General features: G+C 35.8%; 1 protein-coding gene across 6 annotated transcripts in view; it reads right to left on the reverse strand.

Annotated features, from left to right (window-relative positions):
• Positions 1-23148, reverse strand: part of DENND4A (DENN domain containing 4A) — a 133200-nt gene that overhangs the window by 51137 nt on the left and 58915 nt on the right. For all 6 annotated transcript variants that reach the window (XM_040493009.1, XM_040493008.1, XM_040493011.1 and 3 more), the window contains exons 8-14: positions 23042-23108; positions 21574-21632; positions 19291-19435; positions 18825-19000; positions 14678-14778; positions 9472-9690; positions 7654-7799 (exon numbers count right to left, since the gene is read on the reverse strand). In XM_040493009.1, coding sequence (XP_040348943.1) covers positions 7654-7799; positions 9472-9690; positions 14678-14778; positions 18825-19000; positions 19291-19435; positions 21574-21632; positions 23042-23108 — 913 coding nt within the window. The remainder of the gene's footprint in view (positions 1-7653; positions 7800-9471; positions 9691-14677; positions 14779-18824; positions 19001-19290; positions 19436-21573; positions 21633-23041; positions 23109-23148) is intronic.

Here is a 23148-nt window from a genome sequence, read left to right on the forward strand (position 1 = left end):
TTAAAGTTGGGCAAATGTGGGGCGCCTGGGTGGCTCAGTCAGTTAAAATCATTAAAAAAAAAAAAAAAAAAAAAAACTTAAAAAAAAGTTGGGGAAATGTTTTCTGTTTGAATATGCTAAGATCAAAAGATATGTCTAATTCCTGTTCACTCTTAGTCATAGATTGACTTAGGTAGTCTCTCTCTCTCTCTGTATATATATATAATTAATAATATAACAATAATATATTATATATAACATAATATAACATTATTATATAAATATAACAAAAACATTTTACATATAATATATATTTGATATAAAATATTTATATATAAATATATAAAAGTAAATATTATTTTCCATAGCTAAATTGCCAAAAGTAAGAGGACCTGTTCATTTAAAATATTAAGTTAAAAGGGGCACCTGGGTGGCTCAGTCAGTTAAGCATCTCTTGATTTCAGCTCAGGTCATGATCCTCAGTTTGTGAGATCAAGTCCTGCTTGGGATCCTTGCTCTCGCTCTCTCGCTCTCTCTCTCTCTCTCTCTCCCCCTGTCACTCTCTGCCCCCCTCCCATGCACACACTGGCACGCTTTTTCTCTATCAAAATTAATAAATACATTTTGAAAAAAAAAAGTCACCCAACTAAGAACCCCAACATAAATGATTATTTTTTTAAGTTATTATTGATATTCAGGGGCGCCTGGGTGGCTCAGTCAGTTGGGCATCCAACCGTTGATTTTGGCTAAGGTCATGATCTCTCGGTTTGTGGATTTGAGCTCCACATCAGGTTCTCCCCAATGAGTGTGTAGCCTGCTTAGGATTCTCTCTCTCTCTCTCTCTCTCTCTCTCTCTCTCTCTCTCTCTCTCTGTCCCTCTCCTGTTTGCACACAGGCTCTCTCTTTTTCAAAATAAACAAACATTATAAAAATCTCAGGTATTACTGATATTCAGAAAACATTTGCAGACTAAAAGCAAGTACTAACTTGCTGTGCTGCGTATACTTAAATTGTGGTACTAAAATATGAAAGGTAGCAACAGTACTGCATATTTACTATTTCAGAGAGTTCTGCTTAATGATACTAGAAATACAATGAACCTCTAAGTGTATATGAAGGTTATTAAGGTATATTTTGAATCTTGTGACATTTTGTTATTTTCTGTAATAAAAAACTTCCTTTGAATTATATAATAAAGCAAATACAACTATGTTTTAATGAGTTAATTTTCGGTGTTAATTTTCTTAGTCATTAAAATATTTAATTATAACATGATTCCACTGGATCTTTTGTTAGATCTAGAGTTTGAATAGGTAAATAGCATTGCAGGAAAATAATCTGCCTAGAAACAATGGTTACACATTTAATGGGATTGGCTTTTCTCAACAGAACGTATATTCTTTGTGCAATTATTCTAACCATGTCCTGCACGGACTCTTATCAAGTAAATAGCAGGTGTCCTACTTTCAGAAATTCCTAGACAATATAAGGTAGTAATTATCAGTAATAAAATATCCTCCTTAGAACACGATGCCCTAGGTACCTAGGAAAAGTGTTATGTGTCTTACAATACTAATGAGTATTTTAAAAACCATGTGATATGGACACTACTGTATGAGTTCTTAGTTGAAATACAAACTTATGAACAAGGTGCACAAAATGAGTAAAAATAAAAGGGAACAATACAAGATTTCAATCCTCTGCATAGTTAATTGAATTCCTACAACAAATTCAGTGTTCCCATGTGGATTAATCCATGTATTGGCTAAAGTATGCTATTAGCCAATCTCTGTGCCAATTTTGATGCCTTTGATTTCCTTTTGTTGTCTGATTGCTGATGCTAGAACTTCCAGCACTATGTTAAACAACAGCGGTGAGAGTGGGCATCCCTGTCGTGTTCCTGATCTCAGGGAAAAAGCTCTCAGTTTTTCCCCGTTGAGGATGATGTTAGCTGTGGGCTTTTCATAAATGGCTTTTATGATGTTTAAGTATGTTCCTTCTATCCCGACTTTCTCAAGGGTTTTTATTAAGAAAGGGTGCTGGATTTTGTCAAAGGCCTTTTCTGCATCGATTGACAGGATCATATGGTTTTTCTCTTTTTTTGTTGTTAATGTGATGTATCACGTTGATTGATTTGCGAATGTTGAACCAGCCCTGCATCCCAGGAGTGAATCCCACTTGATCATGGTGAATAATTCTTTTTATATGCCGTTGAATTCGATTTGCTAGTATCTTATTGAGAATTTTTGCATCCATATTCATCAGGGATATTGGCCTGTAGTTCTCTTTTTTTACTGGGTCTCTGTCTGGTTTAGGAATCAAAGTAATACTGGCTTCATAGAATGAGTCTGGAAGTTTTCCTTCCCTTTCTATTTCTTGGAATAGCTTGAGAAGGATAGGTATTATCGCTGTTTTAAACGTCTGGTAGAACTCCCCTGGGAAGCCATCTATCTGGTCCTGGACTCTTATTTGTTGGGAGATTTTTGATAACCGATTCAATTTCTTCGCTGGCTATGGGTCTGTTCAAGCTTTCTATTTCCTCCCGATTGAGTTTTGGAAGAGTGTGGGTGTTCATATTAGCCAATCTCTGATTGTGAGTTTAGTCCCTTATGATTCAGTTAGTTTGGCACAGGAAAAAACTGTTATACAAATGTATGCCACAGTTCACAAAGCAAGCTGAATTGCACATAAAGATGACCAGTGGAAGTCCAGCATCACAGGGGAAAAACATTCAAAGCGCATACTGCTAGTCAGAAACCCCACTTTTTAAAAAAAGCAGACTCCATGCCCAATGTGGGGCTTGAACTCACGACCCTGAGATCAAGAGTTGCATACTCTACCCACTGAGACAGCCAGGTGCCCCCAGAAATATCATTTTTACCTACAAAACCAACACAATTATTCCTATAAAAAAGGACTTAAAGAAAATATGTTTTAAAGCACACTTTTCTATTTACCACAGACCTTTCTATTTATTTATTCTTTCTATTAAGCACCAACTAAGGCAAACTTACAGATTTGACTAAGATAGTGAATAAACTACCAATCTATAAACTCAAATAAAAATCAGCAAAATATAAATAGACTCATAATGTTTTCTACTTTTCGGTTCATACTACACTACTCTGAACACTGTGAGATATGCATAATGATCTCTACTCACAATATGTTTTAAACATAGCTAAGAAGACAACACAGAAAGACTAGATGACTCCACAAAAGTTACAAGTATAAGAGCTGGAACTCAGGTTGTCCTGATTCCCAATGCAGTGTTTTTCCTATTACATCTGGCATAGTCAGAATCATTTCTCATTTTTATAAGACATATTTGGTACTTATTTAACAATTAGTAAAGGACATTTTCATGTCAAACTTAGAAATGAGACAATTTCTGGGGCGCCTGTGTGGCTCAATCAGTTAAGCGTCCAACTTCAGCTCAGGTCATTATCTCATGGTTCGTGGGTTCGAGCTCTGCATAGGGGTCTGTGCTGACAGCTCAGATCCTGGATCCTGCTTCGAATTCTGTGTCTCTCTCTCTCTGCCCCTCACCCGCTCACACACACTCTCTCTCTCTCTCAAAAATAAATAAACATTAAAAAAAATTAAAAAACAAAAAGAACTGAGGCAATTTCTGAATGTGAGGATGAGTTGTATTTTGGCTGTTGTGCTCCCTCCCCTCAAAAATCACTGATTTTCACAATCCTAAAATTTGTATGGAACCAGAAAAGACCCCAAATAGCCAAAGTAACGTTGAAAAAGAAAACCAAAGCTGGAGGCATCACAATCCCAGACTCTAGCCTGTACTACAAAGCTGTAATCATCAAGACAATAGGGTATTGGCACAAAAACAGACACAAAGACCAATGGAATAGAATAGGAAACCCAGAAATGGACCCATAAACGTATGACCAATCTTTAACAAAGCAGGAAAGAGTATCCAATGGAAAAAAGACAGTCTCTTTAGCAGATGGTGCTGAGAGAATTGGACGGCAACATTCTCTTACACCGTACACAAAAATAAACTCAAAGTGGATGAAAGGCCTAAATGTGAGACAGGGAACCATCAAAGCCCTAGAAGAGAAAGCAGGCAACAACCTCTTTGACTTCAGCCCAGCAACTTCTTACTCAACATGTCTCTAAAGGCAAGGGAAATAAAAGCAAAAATAAACTATTGGGACCTCATCAAGATAAAAAGCTTCCGCACAGTGAAGGAACCAATCAACAAAACTAAAAGGCAACTGACGGAATGGGAAAAAATAGGGTTAATACCTAAAATCTATAAAGAACTTACCAAACTCAACACCCGAAAAACAAATAATCCAGTGAAGAAATGGGCAGACGACATGAATAGAAACTTTTCCAAAGAAGACATCCAGATGGCCAACAGACATGAAAAGATACCTGACACTGCTCATCATCAGGGAAATACAAATCAAAACCACAAGGAGATACCACCTCATGCCGGTCAGAGTGGCTAAAATTAAGAACTCAGGAAACAAGAGATGTTAGTGAGGATGTGGGGAAACAGGAACCCTCTTTCACTTGTTGGTGGGAATGCAAACTGGTGCAGCCACTTTGGAAAACAGTGTGGAAGTTCCTCAAAAAATTAAAAATAGAATTACCCTATGACCCAGCAATAGCACTACTAGCAATTTATCCAAAGGATAAAGGAGTGCTGATTCACAGGGGCATATGTACCCCAATGTTTACAGCAGCACTTTCAACAATAGCCAAATTATGGAAAGAGCCCAAATGTCCATCAACTGATGAATGGATAAAGAAGATATGGTATATACATACAATGGTATACTACTTGACAATGAGAAAGAATGAAAACTTGCCATTTGCAACAATGTGGATGGAACTGGAGGGTATTATGCTAAGTGAAATAAGTCAGTCAGAGAAGACAAATATTACATGTTTTCACTCATATGTAGAATTTGAGAAACTTAACAGAAGACCATGGGGGAAGGGAAAGGGAAAAAATAGTTTCAAACAGAGAAGTAGGCAAACCATAAGAGACAAATACAGAAAACAAAGTGAGGGTCAATCGGGGTAGGGGGGGTGGAATGGGTGATGGGCATTGAGGAGGGCACTTGTTGAGATGAGCACTGGGTGCTGCAGGTAAGCAATGAATCATGGGAATCTAGTCCTGAAGCCAAGAGCACACAGTATTCACTGTATGTTAGCTAACTTGACAATAAATTATATTTAAAAAAATAATCAATCAATCACATTTTCTTTAAGTCACATAAATTTGAACGTGATGGACTTCTTTAAAAAACCTTACAAGCATAACTTGTTGACTAAATACATGACAAAACTTTGCTTTCCTCCTTTTTTCTATGGTCATGGGCATAAAATCATGAACACTGTATGCATATATACTCACAAATTTACAGGAGTTTCAAGTACAATAACTTTTAAAGTGCATATAATGTTTTCCCTTTCATCGTCTGAGAGTAAATTGCTGGCCTGATGACCCAACACCCTTCAATACTTTAGTGTGTACTTCCTACAAACAATGACAGTCTGCTATCTAACCATAATACAACAAATTGTGGAAACCAACATGTTATACTACTACCACTGTCTAATCCTCAAACTACCTCCGAGCTTTACTGATTATGTTAATGATGGTATGCCAAGAGCATCCAGTTCTGAATGATGAGCCTTGTATTTGCTTGTCAAGACTCTTTAGTTTCCTTCACTTTTGAGCAGTGTCTTAATTTTTCCTTTATTTTCTTAACCCTGAAAATTTGTGGATTACAGAAGGGGTATTTTGAGGGATGTCACTTAATTTGGGTTTGTCTCATACTTCCTTGAGATTCTATAGGTCATGCATCCTTAGCAGAAATATCACAGAGTTGATGTTGTATTCTCACCGTGGCCTATTATAGGCATATGATGTTGATTTGTTTCCCTACTTGTAATGTTCACTTTGATGACTACATAAAAGTGGTGTCTGCCAGGCTTTCTGTTCCACTATAAAATTCCTCTTGCCCATTTTGTAATTAATACGTATTTTGTGCAGAGATACTTTGAAATGAAAATCCTGTTTCTCATTAGACTCTCAGTACCTGTGTAAACTCATAGTTTCCTATTTTATTCAATGGGTTATAATCTGTTACTTAGATTTGATGTTCAAATTGTCTCAGATATAGCCAGTGGGGGTTCCTTCAAGCTGGCTTATCTTTGTGTGTGTGTGTGTGTGTGTGTGTGTGTGTGTGTGTGTGTGTTGTTGTTGTTGTTGTTGTTGTTGTTTTAAAAAACATGTCTCCATTATTCTTGGAGTAATTCCTTATGTTCTAGCACAAGCTACTTCAGGGCTCATCCTGTACTTTCCTTGCCCTAGACCCAATTATTCTCCAAGGAGTCCTAATTCCTTTTAGTGGAGAATGGGCGTTAGAAGCCAAATTCTGTTCATTAGGTGTACTCACCGCCATTGGGGTATGGCTGCTTCCAGATTCTCTAGGTGTACAGAGCTAGGGAATATATGTATGTACACACACAGACATACATACTTACATCTGTACTTATTTCTATATTTGTCTATACATATTGAAAACCAATGATATATCAAACCTCTTACTCCACTCTAATAACACAGGGTTCATTCTGGTTTTCTCCTTTGCTGTATTTGTAAGTCCCTTCTCTGACAGTGAGTAACTTCATTATCTTTAATATATTTATTTGATCCACTCCTCTTTACATTCTCCCATTTCCACCACCACCCCTCTCCACACATACGACTTCTTCATCCTAATTTGGCCTCAACAGCTACTTCCAGACCTACCCTCTGTCCCCACCAAGCTGGCATCTTCCTCATCTAGATCAAACTTTGATACTCCATTTGCTGCCCCTAACCTGTGGGGACACTCTCCTCACCTTGCTCAGCCTCTGATACTCCATGCTGTTTTGGCATGGATACTCTTCTCATCTTGTTTATTCTGATCCCCTGCAGCTGTCTGTCCCCCAGCCTGGGCACTCTTTTTATCCTGCTCATCCTCTGATTCTCCATGCTAGGTCACCCCTTACATAGATGCTGTCTTCACCTGGCTTGGGCTCCAACACCCAATGCTAGTCTGTTCCTCCTTCCTCACCCCATTCAGGTTTCAACACCCCACTCTAGATCACTGTTCCCCAACCTCCTCTGTGTTCAGCATAGATAACCACCTTATGATATTAGGACTGAAGGGGAAGAGAAGGTTTCATACACGAATTTAAAATAGAATTAATTCACTTAATTTATGCTATAAACTCACTTCCAAATTGTAGAAGTATTCAAGTGATATATTCATTATGCACTACACCTACTCTCAGCATGTGGCAATGTACAATAAGGAGAGGTGAAAACTACAGATGCTCAAGTTGGAGGTCCACAGACTTGGACAGAACTCCCACAGTCTGTAAGTGGGCAGGCAAAGTTATAGACCTGGTTGCTAAAATAAAACTCATGATTCAGTAAAATCCTGCAAGGTACTCCTAAGAGTTTGTGGTTTATAATATCTAGCAGTCCAAACAAAGCTTTAATAATATAAAGAGTCAATGATGAAATGAAATGAACTTAGATTCTGTTAAGCACTGATAAAAGTTAAATAGAAACTATAACTCATAACATGTACAACAATCACACAAAATAAGTTAGGGCAATGTAGACATACTCTTACTTACTTTATCTACACAGTCATCAAAAAATGCCAGGCTTGCATCTTTATCACTGACAAAAGAACATTCCTCGATGAAGCGAATGAACATTTGTGTTTTGGTCATCATGTTATAGAATTTTTGATGTGATCGGTCCCGGCTTCTTAAGAAAGCTGTTCAACATAAATTCATAATGTCACAAAATATAGGATCATTCAAAGATTCATAGAATTTTAAGCCAGAAGGAACTTGATTAACCATGTCATCTGTACTTCCTCAACCTACCATTTTGCAGAAGAAGAAACTAAGACCCCTGGGGAAGTGACCTGACAAAGACAGCAATAGGAAAGGAACTTGAACCCAGATCTTTCAAATCTTCACGCAGACTTGTCTCTGTTGTCCTCTCATTACCTTGTGGATTATATATAAAATTGTAAATGTGAAAGCATTTTTAAAGAGCAACAGTTACAACCTCTCTAGTGTTTGATTATGTCTGTGCCTTACTGAAACAGAGGAAAAGTTTATTTCCTGATTTTGCGCTCCACACTGCTTACTATGATCAGTTACACTACACTTGGGCCTTCTTTTGGGCCCATAAATTCAAACTATTTCCAAATGTTCTCTCTGTCTAAAACTTTCTACTTTTCTTTTGCCTGGCTAATTTGTATTCATCCTTGACATTATGGCTCAGAGATAAATTCCTCAGAAGGGTTTTCTGTGATCTGAAGTTGTGAAATAAAGTGTTCATTCATATTATTTTTTTAATGTTTGTTTTTTTATTATTTTTGAGAGAGAGAAAGAGAGAGAGAGAAAGAGAGAGAGAGACAGACAGACAGAGTACAAGCTGGGGAGGAGCAGAGAGAGAGGAAGATACAGAATCCGAAGTGGGCTCCAGGCTCTGAGATGTCAGCACAGAGTCCCAAGCAGGGCTCCAACTCGTGAATAGTGAGATCATGACCTAAGCCGAAGTCAGATGCTCAACTGACTGAGCCACCCAGGTGCCCCTCATTCATACTATTTTCAAATTGCTTATCTTTTTTTTTTTTTAAGTTTTGTTTATTTAAGTAATCTCTAAACCTCATGTGGGGCTTGAACTCCTGACCCTGAGATCAAGAGTCACATACTCCTCTGACTGAACCAGTCAGGTGCCCTTCAAATTGCTTATCTTCTTGACTATAAGCTCATTGGGAGAAGTGACCATGTCTCTCTCTCCCTCTCCCTCTCCCTCTCCCTCTCTCTCTCTCTCTCTCTCTTATGACCATGTATCTTTTGCATGCCACTATATACCTAGCATTTAGAGGAACTCAATATATGCTTATTAAATGAATTTCTCTTCCAAATGTTATATACTACAAAAGAAAATAAATCTGTATTTTGACACAAATTGCACTCGGGGGCTCTCCAACTTCTTTTGTTTCAGGGCACAAACAGAAAGAAAGGAATATTTATAAAGTGTAATGAAGTAAAATGAATGAGGCTGTGCATGCTTGGAGGTGACCATCCCAGAGGCTCTTCAGAGTGTTCAACATTGCCCAGCTGCTCTGAAAACTGAAACTATCAATATCCTAACACATCTGTGGCACAAAAGAGTGAAGCAGTACATGGTTACAAAGCTCTGTGCTTTTCAAATAGTTTCTTTGACATATTTTGTTAATGGGATTATTTCTAATTTGTCTGAGAAATAACTAGCTGTGTGGAAATGGATTACCAACAAAATTGGTAGATTCACATACTTCAAAAATAGCTACGTATTTTGATAAACATGAGCTACCAACACAGAAAAACTGTATCATCATAAGGTTAAACTCAGTGATACGAAAGCTATAAAAGTGTACAATCGCTCACCTTGCAAGGCAAAAAGAGAGGACGCATCTGTGGCTGTCTCAGATGGGGCTTGTGTTATTGGTCTTAAGTATGATCTATAGCCTTTTAAAATAGAGGCCATGAAACACAAAAATGCCTCTTGGATTTCCAAATCTATCATGTGCAACCTCTTTCCAGAATTAAAATCATAGTCATTCATTGCTAAGTCCATTAGTCCATCGTCTCTTGGTCTCTGCTGCACTGTGAAAAAATACAGGGTTAAGGTTTTCTCCAAACTATTGAAACCAATGTTAATAATGGTATCAATATAAATCTGTTCTATATGTATGTTAAGTCACGCTGTACACCTTAAGTTTATACAGTCCTGTATGTTAATTACATTTCAAAAAATTGAAAGAAATAAGTTATTGTTTTCAAAAGGGCTCAAGCTACTTAACTCTTTGTTTACATAACTTCATAATATGTAAACCCCAGCAAAGCTTGCTACATCATTTGTTAGCCTCTGCTGAGTTCGTTTCAACCAAAGTAAATATAAAATTATTCCTGTTTGTCTGACTACCATAAAAAAAAATCATGTTCTGAAGTAACTGTATATAAATTAATAAGAGAAAATCATAGCAACCATATCAACAGGAAACAGGGTTAAATGCATTAGTTCTACCCTCTCCCCCTTTTAAAAAAATGTAAGTGCCAACAGGAAAAACACACATGGATTAAAATGTGAAAAACAGCTCTTCCTTTTCCTGAACAACTCAACACTAAAGCCATTAGGTAGTAAAAGAATAAACTCAAGTAAAAGAGGCCTGCTAGATGCCACCTTAATCAAGTGTACAAAGTGAACACCTTCATCAATAATGGGACAAATCAAAGTAGTTCACAATCTGATAAGGATGCTAGGAAAGGAACATAGTGTCATTTCTGTGATATTCCTGCCAAAACTGTATGACCTATATTTACCATGTGGACACTCAAGACAAACACACATCACGGACCATTCTATGATAGCAAATACCATCTTCAAAAGTATCAAAAAGAAAAAAAAAAAGAAGGAGAAATCGAAGAAGTGTTTGCAGAAAAGGAGACTAAAGAGACTTGAAACTAAAGACATCTGATTTGGAAATGGATTATTTTGCTATAAAGAACATTATTATAAAAAAAAAAAGAACATTATTATAATAAAACTTGAATCTGGTCTGCAGGTAAAGATGGCAGAAATGCTCACTGGTAATTTCCTGATTTTCATGGTTATGTAGTGGTGGAGGAGAATGTATTTTTGGGTAGGAAATATATTCCATTTGGAGGTGATGGGGCATCTATTCTCAAAGATCAGGGAACATGTTTGTGATTGTTTCAAAATTTAAAAACTTTTCAAAATACGAGGAACAATAAATCATCTTACAAAGTTTTTTCTGGAGTTCTTATTGTCAAAAAAAGTAACAGTACTAGAAAGAACATGGGCCTTTATACAGAAGATCTAGATTTTAATCCTAGCTTCATCCGTGTTAACTGTATAATCTCTGACAATCTATTTAACCTCCCTCAATTTATCTTCAGAGTTGTAAAGATAAAAAATATATGTGGAAGTGTTCTGAAGCTATAAAGTGTTACACAGCCCTCAACTATCAGTATTGCTTAAAAGTTTATAATTTTCAGCTTTAAGGTTCTGCCCTTCAATACAGCTGGACAGGCTATTTCACAGATTTTAATAATATTTTAAATATTGCTACAAAAGCTGCTGGACTTCTCAGCTATTTACAAGAAGTGTATGCCTTGTTAGAAAGCAGTTAACTAGTCAGCTTAAATAAAATTCTATACATAATTTATTTGCCACCTAAGATGACATGCTGCTCTATTTCATGTCACTGTTTTCCTACTCCAGTACTTATGAGCCACTTCCAGATTCTCTGCTTGCTGTAAGGTTTACTTGGGAAACACTGTCGTCTTCCATGTCTATTTCCAACTCTATGGTCACTTTGAACCCTCAAGGATATAGGCCCCTTCTGCTGTCTATATTTCACCTAATACATAAAAGAGAACCTCAAATACTGCTATACCATTACTGACCATTTTTTAAACAGTAAGTATTAAATCATGGACCCTGAATGGGCCATTGTTCTAAAATACCAAGAGATTAAGTATGTGAAGGTTTAATTCTTCTTATTGGTAATTCTGGATCACTGCCAAGGTATTCTTATATAAGCTTTTTACTGAAACATTCTATATCCTAATCAATTTTCATTTTGATTAATTTCCTAATGCATTTGGTAGGCTTCTATTTTCAAATTATTTGAGGTAAGGACGGCATTAAGATCCACTGAAGGCGAAAGCTTAAAACCCAGCTCTCACCCCACTAAAATCATCAGCACTTTCTAATTTAAACCATCTGTCTTAAATTTTCAAAATTAAACTTCTATTCTCTGTATGAAGAGAATGTTATACAAGAGGAAACCCTTATTTTTTAATTATTATTATTATTCATTTATTTAATTTACATCTAAGTTAGTTAGCATATAGTCCAACAATGATTTCAGGAGTAGATTCCTTAATGCCCCTTACCCATTTAGCCCATCCCCCCTCCCACGACCCCTCCAGTAACCCTCTGTTTGTTCTCCATGTTTAAGAGTCTCTTATGTCCATCCCCCTCCCTGTTTTTATATTATTTTTGCTTCCCTTCCCTTATGTTCATCTGTTTTGTCTCTTAAAGTCCTCACATGAGTGAAGTCATATGGTATTTGTCTTTCTCTAATTTCACTTAGCATAATACCCTCTAGTTCCGTCCACATAGTTGCAAATGGTAAGATTTCATTCTTTTTGATTGCTGAATGGTATTCCATTGTATATATGTACCACATCTTCTTTATCCATTCATCCATCAATGGACATTTGGGCTCTTTCCATACTTTGGCTATTGTTGATAGTGCTGCTATAAACATTAGGGGGTGTGTGTTCCTTCGAAACAGCACACCTGTATCCCGTGGATAAATGCCTAGTAGTGCAATTGCTGAGTCGTAGGGTAGTTCTATTTTCAGTTTTTTGAGGAACCTCCATACTGTTTTCCAGAGTGGCTGCACCAGCCTGCATTCCCACCAATAATGCAAAAGAGATCCTCTCTCTCTGCATCCTGGCCAACATCTGTTGTTGCCTGAGTTGTTCATGTTAGCCATTCTGACAGGTGTGAGGCGGTATCTCCTTGTGGTTTTGATTTGCATTTCCCTGATAATGAGTGATGTTGAGCATTTTTTCATGTGCCGGTTGGCCATGTGGATGTCTTCTCTGGAGAAGTGTCTCTTCATGTCTTTTGCCCATTTCTTCACTGGATTATTTGTTTTTTGGATGTTGAGTTTGATAAGTTCTTTATAGATTTTGGATACTAACCCCTTATCTGATACGTTGTTTGCAACTATCTTCTGCCATTCCATGGGTTGCCTTTTAGTTTTGCTGATTGTTTCCTTTGCTGTGCAGAAGCTTTTTATTTTGATGAGGTCCCAGTAGTTCATGTTTCTTTTGTTTCCCTTGCCTCTGGAGACATGTTGAGTAAGAAGTTTCTGCGGCCGAGATCAAAGAGGTTTTTGCCTGCTTTCTCCTGGAGGATTTTGATGGCTTCCTGTCTTATGTTTAGGTCTTTCATCCCTTCTGAGTTTATTTTTGTGTATGGTGTAAGAAAGTGGTCCAGGTTCATTCTTCTGCATGTCGCTGTCCAGTTTTCCCAGCACCACTTGCTGAAGAGACTGTCTTTATTCTATTGGATATTCTTCCCTGCTTTGTCAAAGACTAGTTGGCCATATGTTTGTGGGTCCATTTCTGGGTTCTCTATTCTGTTCCATTGATCTGAGTGTCTGTTTGTGTCAGTACCATACTGTCTTGACGAATACAGCTTTGTAATACAGCTTGAAGTCCATGACGGTGATGCCTCCTGCTTTGGTTTTCTTTTTCAAGACTGCTTTGGCTATTCAGGGTCTTTTCTGGTCCCATACAAATTTTAGGACTGTTTGTTCTAGCTCTGTGAAGAATGCTGGTGTTGTTTTCATAGGGATTGCATTGACTATGTAGATTGCTTTGGGTAGTATTGACACTTTAACAGTATTTGTTCTTCCTATCCAGGAGCATGGAATATTTTTCCATTTTTTTGTGTGTCTTTTTCAATTTGTTTCATAAGCTTTCTATAGTTTTCAGTGTATAGATTTTTCACCTCTTTGGTTAGATTTATTCCTAGATATTTTATGGTTTTTGGTGTGATTGTAAATGGGACTGATTCCTTGATTTCTCTTTCTATTGTTTCATTGTTGGTGTATAGGAATGCAACTGATTTCTGTGCATTGATTTTATGTCCTGCAACTTTGCTGAATTCATGGATCAGTCCTAGCAGGGGTTTTTTGGTGGAATCTTTTGGGGTTCCATATAGAGCATCATGTCATCTGTAAATAGTGAAAGTTTGACCTCCTCCTGGCCGATTTGGATGCCTTTTATTTCTTTGTGTTGTCTGATTGCTAAGGCTAAGACTTCCAATACTATGTTGAGTTAACAGTGGCGAGAGTGGACATCCCTGTCTTGTTTCTGATCCTAGGGGGAAAGCTCTCAGTTTTCCCCATTGAGGATATTAGCATTGGGTCTTTCATATATGGCTTTCATGATCTTGAGGTATGATCCTTCTATCCCTAATTTCTTAATGGTTTTTATTAAGAAAGGATGCTCTATTTTGTCAAATGCTTTCTCTGTATCTATTGAGAGGATCATGTGGTTCTTGTCCTTTCTTTTATTGATGTGATGAATCACATTGATTGTTTTGCGGATACTGAATCAGCCCTGCATTCCAGGTATAAATCTCACCTGGTCGTGGTGAATAATTTTTTTAATGTATTGTTGGATCTGGTTGGCTAATATCTTGTTGAGGATTTTTGTATCCATGTTCATCAGGGAAGGAAACCCTTATTTTTTCCACGGTATTTCAGTAATGGTAAAAGTAAGGAAAACAATTACCTCAACCTCTTTTTCAATTTTACTATTCTAAAATGGCTCTATGAACATGTAGCAGATATAAAATAAAATATAATAAATTTTATAAATCTATTCAGCTTCTAACAAAGTTTGCTTTAGTGTTCACTTTCCCTTAAGATTATAAAAACATTTCCCTTAGATAAAATAAACAGTATCCTTTCACTAGCAAGGCAAAGTAACTGGAGTCCTTTCTCACATTAAATTACTTCCTTTAATTAAGTTATACACTTACATTTTGCCAGCTGCTGGTGCAAATTATTCAGTGTGTTCATCAGATTTTTACATGGTTTCTTTGGAAGTATCTTCCAGGCTACATTTTTCTTGTCACCAGTTCTGAGATTAAATGACAACAACAATGTATTTGTTAGATGTTTTTTTTTTTTTTTGCTATATATATAAAAGGTAAAAGAAAACACATTGAATAAAAAAAAATACATAAGTACAAAATGCATGTACATATATACAAAAATAAAATATTATAATAAGAGAAAAATACTACAAGGATAAACTGGGATGCAGAATATTTAAAAATTAACTCACACAAGAGTAGAACCTTATACAAATATAGCGCAAAAAATTATAATTATGTTGGTACTGGGTAAATTCTACTTGCACTGGAATCATGCTAATCACTACAAACTTAATATGGTGGTCATTATTCTCAAACCCCATTTAAGAGTCCCTAGACACCTCAATACTGAGAAAATCCTAGGAACAGGAGGTTTTTTTCTTATAGACTCTGACTCTAAGAACAAGCACTGTGGAAAACTTGCACTTATACAGACAAAATGAACTGAGGATCCAGAAAGCTTATCAAAATACTGCGGTATATTTAAGTATTTAGTTTCTTAGTTTCCTAAAAGTGGAAGTAAAATTTGCTTTCATTTCTTTCAGAAAATAACTAATCCATGATATTAAATTATTTGAGCAAAGGATAATACTCCAAAGTACTTTTATAACTATAAAAGAGGATATCTGCTTGAAAGTGCTATCTTTGTTTCTACAACAAACTCCTATAATCTCTTTTATTAAAATTATTAGGACACAGTTGTTCTTCCAACCACACGTGCAGTAAGAAAAGAGCATGGTGATAAAATACAATAAACCTTTTGGACTTCACGATAGCTTTTTTGATTCCATTCTTTACTTATTAAATCTTTCTTTGTACTTCAGAAGCCATATATATATATTTTTAGAAAACTTGAAAAATGTAGAGAAAAAGGAGAAGAAAACTGAATCACTCATGTACTAACCACCAAAAACAACACAGCACACGTGTGTAGTGGAAGTTGAATTTATTTTTCTGTTCCCTGTACTTCCCACAGAACAAAAAGGGCAAAATCATCACCTTGGAAACCAAGCAAAGAAAAAGGAGTGGATGGGAAAGCTTAGGCTAAAAAGAACCACTATCTTGGAATCTACCCTATCTTTCCACAAATGAGGATAAAAATACAGATAGATGGAACAGGGCCACCTGCAGATGTCCCACTGCGAAGGTTTTATTTTATAATGTGACCGGGAGCACGGAATCCTGCATTACAGTGAGAAGACAATGTAGAACACTTTTTACATTATTTTCTGGATCATTCACTGTGTGCATGCTGGCCTTATAAAACTAAATTATGAGCAACTTCAGAGAAAGAAGTGTACACTTAAGTGTACTTAAGAGAAAGAAGTACACCAAGTTGTCCTTTTATTTCTAGTGCCTATCAAAAAAGGGTGCTGAAGATAGATGAACAGAATCTTGGTGTCCATTCGTTACACCTAATTACTGTTATTTACTCATGTTTTTACTCATGGTGATTCCCAAAATAGCCGATAATCGGTGGCAGAGGAATTAGTTTTAAACCTGGATGGTGATGGTTCCAAAATCTAGCAGGCAGTAGATGCTATGTGCCCCTTCTGATAAATTACTTAAAAATCTAAGCTTTGGGGATGACTGGCTGGCTCAGTAGAGTGTGTCACTCTTACTCTTGGGGTTGTGAGTTTGAGCCCCATGTTGGATGTGGTGATTACTTAAAAATAAAATCCAGGGGGCGCCTGGGTGGCGCAGTCGGTTAAGCTTCCGACTTCAGCCAGGTCACAATATCGCGGTCTGTGAGTTCGAGCCCCGCGTCGGGCTCTGGGCTGAGGGCTCAGAGCCTGGAGCCTGTTTCTGATTCTGTGTCTCCCTCTCTCTCTGCCCCTCCCCCATTCATGCTCTGTCTCTCTCTGTCCCAAAAATAAATAAACGTTGAAAAAAAAATTAAAAAAAATAAAATAAAATAAAATAAAATCCAGAAATTCTGGATAAAGGAAATAGAAAGCTGTTAGTTCACCTGCTTCGTCCTTCCATACATTTGGAAGGGTGATAATATCAAGAAGGAATACTACTAATGAGTGCCAACAACTCATGTTTTCTTTGATTCTTTAACTCACTAGCGATCAAAAGAAAAACACAAAATTAAAAAAATTCTTTTAACAAACCGGAAGGAAAGTATAAAAAGAGGGAAAATGTAATTTATTACCATAATAAATACAGTATATACCAATTCACCACCCTGAATTTCAATTTTTAAAAATACTATGTCATTGGGGTTGCCTGGATGGCCCAGTTGGTTAAGCGTCTGACTCTTGGTTTTGGCTCAGGTCACGACCTCATGGTTCATGAGTTCGAGCCCTGTGTAGGGTTCTATGCTGACAGTGCAGAACCTGCCTGGGATTCTCCATCTCCCTCTCTCTCTGCCCCTACCCTCCTCATGCTCTCCCAAAAAATAAAAAAAAATAAATGAAAAAAAATTATGTCATGTAACATCAACAACTGGCCAAAAAAAAAAGATAATACTTTAATATCTAAAGAATTAAATATTCCTGGTAATGAGTGAAATGTTCCTGATAAAGAATATTAGACTCTATCAATCCCATGTATAAAATGGCTTTTATGCACAAAGTACATCCCATATTTACTTGGTTAGGCATTCTCTGAAAAAAAGCTTTTTGACAGCGTATATACTTTATAATAGAAAAGTATTCAGGGTGCCTGGCTGGCTCAGTAGGTTAGGTGTTCGACTTCAGCTCAGGTCATGATCTCCCGGTTTGTGAGTTGGAGCCCTGCATTGCGCTCTCTGCTGTCAGCGCAGAGCCTGGTTGGGATCCTCTGTCCTTCTCTCTCTCTGCTCTTCCCCTGTACACTTGCACACAGGCATTCTCTCTCTCTCTCGAGTGTAAACCTTAAAAGAAGTATTTTTTTGCTGTAATATATTATCATTTTATATTATTTTTATATTATCTATTTAATAGAACACCATCTTTTCTAATGGTTTAGGCACTTGAGGTTTTGACATACGTGACAAGACTAGAATTAATGTAAGGTTAGAGAATTTAATCAAACCACTTTAATATGAAACACGCTTAGTAAAAATGGAGAAGAACCTATTGCACATATACATATTTAAGTTATAAAAGGTGTACTAGCTTTTGGGCTTTACTAACAGACTAACTTGTAGTTACTGTAAGTATGTCCTGTGAATGCAGTGTGTTCAGTGCATCAATTTCCTTTTCCCTGAATAGCATAAGTATGATTCAACTGAAAATAAGGGATATGAGCAAACAACTGAATTATAAAAAAACTATGAAAAGATAGCTCCAGTAGCTACAACTTAAATATTATTCCAATAAAAAGAGTGGAAAACTTATAAAACCCTTATATTCTAAAAGTATAAAGGTGATAAAATCATTTATAACTTAAAAGTTATTTAATTTTTTTTGAAGTACTAGTGTACTAATAGTATTACACAAGACTAGAAACAGAATTGGAATACTATACCAAGGTATAGTATTCCGATTCAATTTGTGATTTCACCTGTACTTATCTGGAAAATGGTAAATAAATTTTTGTTTTGTTTTTTCAATGGTTATTTATTTTTGAGATAGAGAGTGCTAGCGGGGGAGGGACAGAAAGGAAGGGGGACAGAGGATCCTAAATGGGCTCTGCACTGACATCAGTGAGCCCACTGCAGGGCTTGAACTCACAAAAATGTGAGATCATGACCTGAGCCAAAGTCAGACATTCAAATGACTGAGCCACCCAGGCGCCCCTAAATTTTTCTGTTTCTAACCTCCATTTCCCTTCTGCTAAATTTCTACATAAGATTATAATGTTTCTTAAATATTTAAAGATCTGAGGATTAAAGGTATAATTTCTTTACAGTACAAGCTCTCTAATACCCTAAATCTATTCCATTGGAGCATAGAACGGGTTGATTCAAAGATGGTATAATCCCAAAACAAAAACAATACAGCTCAAAAGAATTCTAATTCGCATTCAAAAAATATACAATTACATACATATAATACGAAGTTGTAAATTACTGAGTAGAGAATCACTAAAATGTACTTACTGAGAAATGGTGTTGGTGTCTAGGTCAACACAACTGACATCTGGTGGAGGGTCATAGAGATCAAAGTATCTTGAATCAATTCCTACTATGAATGGACATGGTGCACTCAAGACATCTGCTAAAGCCAGTGGGCAGAGAGGAACATATGGGCATGGCCAGTGGAAAGGGAAAATCATCTTGGATAAACAAAAGACAGGAGAATATTTACCTGTTTGGCATTGAAGCATAATTTATCAGCACACACAAAAAACTGTATTTAATATTCATACCTAAAGCCTAACACTTGATAACCAGTGAAATAATTACAACTAATATGAAGTGTCAGAAAATTAAAATTGTTTTCACAACATAAAAATTCATTACTCTCTGAATTTTAGTTAGGCTTTTAAAAAGTAGCTTTAAATTAGATGAATCAATTATGCTTAAAATGAAACTGACTGCCAATGACAAAACCTGTAATACTCACAGACACTAATGCTTCTGTCACACTAGTAAGCACGGAAGGGCGTAGGGAATGGATGAGAATCTTATGTTCTGTTACTGCAAACACAAGTAGTGTCACAGCATTTTCAGGCCCTAAATTTTGAAGTAGTGTTGAAAACTTGCCACCACTGTCAATCCAAACAAAAATATATAATTAAAAATATATATATTCAAATATCTCATTATCCAAAATAATGAAACAAGGTCATGATTGGGTTAGGATTATAATATATATTCAACTTTAGACGCGATTGCTGTCCTTACATGTGGAAAACATTAGAAATATACTATGAAAACAATGAAGTTTTCTGAGGTTTCAAAATCATCAGATTTTTCTACAGTGTATTCAATATGGAAAAATGAAAAGTCATTCTTTTTTTCAGAAAAAGATCTGCAGGGTAGATAATGTCCAAATAAAGGACTCAATCTATAGAGGGATGCTTTAGTTGAAAGCAAATTTTTTAATGAAATTTTTGTTAAATGGCTCACCTTTCATTGTTAATTGTCAGAAAAAATATGACTTACAGGCCCACCTCCCTTAAGGCAAGCACATACATTAAGATTTGGATTTACAAATAGATTATCTTTACTATTGTAATGAAAAGAGTAATATGAAATTGAGAGGTACGAAGTGATGGTATATACATACAAAGCAAATTTATACCACATTCTGTGTGGTAACAAAATACTGGACTAAGTAATTCAGTAAGCCAATCAGTACGTTGTCTATATAATTGGCTAAATAATTGGCTTCACCAAATTAACTTTTTTATTTTTTTATTAAAAAACTTTTTAAATGTTTGTTTATTTTTGAGAGAGAAAGAGACAGAGTCAGAGTGAGGGAGGGCAGAGAGAAAGAGAGAGAGAGGGATTACTGTCAGCACAGAGCCCAATGCGGGACTCGAACTCACAAATCTAAGATCATGACCTGAGCTGAAGTCGACACTTAACCGACTGAGCCACCCAGGCGCCACTTAACTTTTTTTTAAATAAAGCAAAACTAGTAACAATTCTCTTGGAGAAAGGAAAACACATCCACAAAAAACTTGTGCACGTTGGTAGCAGCATTATTCATTGTAGGCAAAAGTAGAAACAACCCAAATGTCCCTCAACTAATGAATGAATAAATAAAAAGTGATCTATCCATACAATGGAATATTTGTTGGAAACAGAAAGGAATAAAATATGATAACATGGATGTACTTCAGAAACATTATAATAAGTGAAAGAAGCCACACACAAAAGGCTACATATTATGTAATTCCATTTATATGAAATCTCCAGAATAGGCAAATCCGTAGAGATAGAAAGTTGATCAGTGGTTGCCTTAGGCTGGAGAGGTGTGTTTGTCTGTGCACACACACACACGTGTGTGTGTGTGTGTGTGTGTGTGTGTGTGTGTGTGTATTTGCATGAGTAGAAATGGCAGAAATTCTTTTTAGGGCGATGTAAATGTTGTTTATAGTGATCTCCATATATCTCTATTCACAGAGTGAATATAAGCATTGAATTGTACAATTTAACTGGGTGAATTGTATAGTATGTGAATTATATCAATAAAGCTGTTACCAAAATTAAAAAAAAGGCCTCTTGGGTAATTTAGGATCTTTTTATACATAGTCACAGTCAGTATTTCTAGTTTATTTTTCACTCAAACAAAGGTTAAGAAAACACTGGTTGCTCTGGACTGAGACCTAGTGATGAAATAATTTGCAATTCTTACAAAATTAATGTCAAAGATGGCAGCTGGTCTCCCTCAGGTATGTGCTACAAAATAACTTAATTATATTGTAATGATTTCTCTGCTAGAAAATTACACTGCTAATTAAATTTCAAGAACTGATACTTTAGAAAAAATTTATTTCATAATTTCTTGGAACTTTTAAGGGATGAAATACATTATTTTATTCCATGGTTAGTATTTATGAGTACCATTTTATTAGGGGGTTAAATTTAAAATTAATTACGTTTGAATGTTCTTCAGAGGGTATTTAAAGTTAAAAACCATTGTTTTCATAATCTATATACACATATACTTATTTATGCAATAATAAGTACTTGATAATAAATGGATACACAAAATACCAAACTATTGTAAAGGTTTTTCTTTTTTCTTTAAGTAAAAGGAATTTAGATAACAAACAATTAAATGAGAAGTCTTTCCATCAACATTTGCAATTTTTCCTAGGAAAGAGAAAATATTTGAATGTCACTTTAGCTCGCACTAGATTTAGAGAAACATAAATAGAAAGGAAATTCTACTTGCCTTAGTGGAAGAGGTGAAGAAACAGGTTGACTGAGAATCAGATTATCATGTGGTGATAACTGGAAGAAGATTTACAATAAAGTGTTTGAAATATAAAGATGAGCTTTAAAACACCACTTTCTGGTAAAAAAAAAAAAACTTTTTTGGCTAATGCTGACATCCATCAAGTTTCAACATAGCCATTAACCTGTATAGGAACTGTTTATATCACTTAATAAGATCTTGAAAAGTACATCCTAACCACTGACCTAACTACTAACTTCCCCTACTCTGAATTCTCTTTTCTCCTGTTCCTCAATGTTCCCCTAATGTCATTTTAACAAAATTTTATTGGGAGACTAAATTATTCATTTAGTACCACAGAGTCAGGGCTAGTAAACCTATATGGTCTCCAGGGCAAATCCACAGGCCATCTGTGTTTATAAATAAAGTTTTATTGGAACACTAGCTATGATCATTTGTTTAGGAATTATCTATAGCTGCTTTTGTGCAATAAGAGCTGAGTAGTTTTGACAGAGACAGGATGGCCTATAAAGACTAAAATATGTACTGTTTGGTCCTCAAAAGAAAAAATTTACCAACATATATATATGTGTGTGTGTATATCCTGGCACTAAATATCAAGAAGAGAGGGAGGATATGTGGATATACAGACTGATTATAAAGATTACAAAAATGATTTTTCTAGACATTTTATCTGTATCAATATAATAATGCAATTATTTTTATCTACATTTTCAAATTTATGCACATTTCCACAAATTTGTAAATACCTATTTGCCAAATACTTCTAATTTTGAATGACACCGCACTCCCATTAAGGGTTGTGATAAATACAGTAAGGCACATATAGTGATAACACATAAAAATATTTTCTTTATATAAATCACTTTGTAAATGGTGACTAAATAAGCAGATATCTTACAAATCAAGACCATAAACAAGAAATGTAAACAAAAGAGAAAAGATAGTCAATTGGGAAAAGAGGGAAAAAAATTATTCATTTTGAACTTCCCCATCACAAAGATATGAACACTTCTCCCTGCATAATATATGAAAGCACACCACTTTTTCTTCTATCTATTCTAAAAAAAAAAAGAAAAAATATGTATACACACACACACACACACACACACACACACACACACACACACACACCCCTTTGGGAATAAATATCAAAGACACAAACTTTCAGTTACCTATAACAAATTTAGGGAAAGAAGTCCCTTTTGGTGTGTTCAAAATGTCTACTGTTGTCTACTTTAACTCTTCAACTTTTTACCTAAGGGGAAACATTAGATGTCTGTCTGGGAGACAATTAATAAAACAATAAGGGCCCAAATTCCAACATGAACTACCATCTGGTTCTCATTTGATCTTTTCCTCCATTTAAAATTGTTATTCTTATGGTACATTTTGACAGGGCTAATAATCATTTAATAAGGCACTTACATCAAGAAAATCTTACCTGAACTAAAATCCGCGGCCTCTGAGGAGATGGAAAAGGAACTTTATGCATAAAATGAGAAATATGCCTTAAAAACAAACAGACAAAAACCCAATTGATTCCAAAGT

The sequence above is a fragment of the Herpailurus yagouaroundi genome, unplaced genomic scaffold, assembly GCF_014898765.1.
Source record: "Herpailurus yagouaroundi ecotype Mexico unplaced genomic scaffold, PumYag 184, whole genome shotgun sequence".
NCBI classification, from domain to species: Eukaryota; Metazoa; Chordata; class Mammalia; order Carnivora; family Felidae; genus Herpailurus; species Herpailurus yagouaroundi.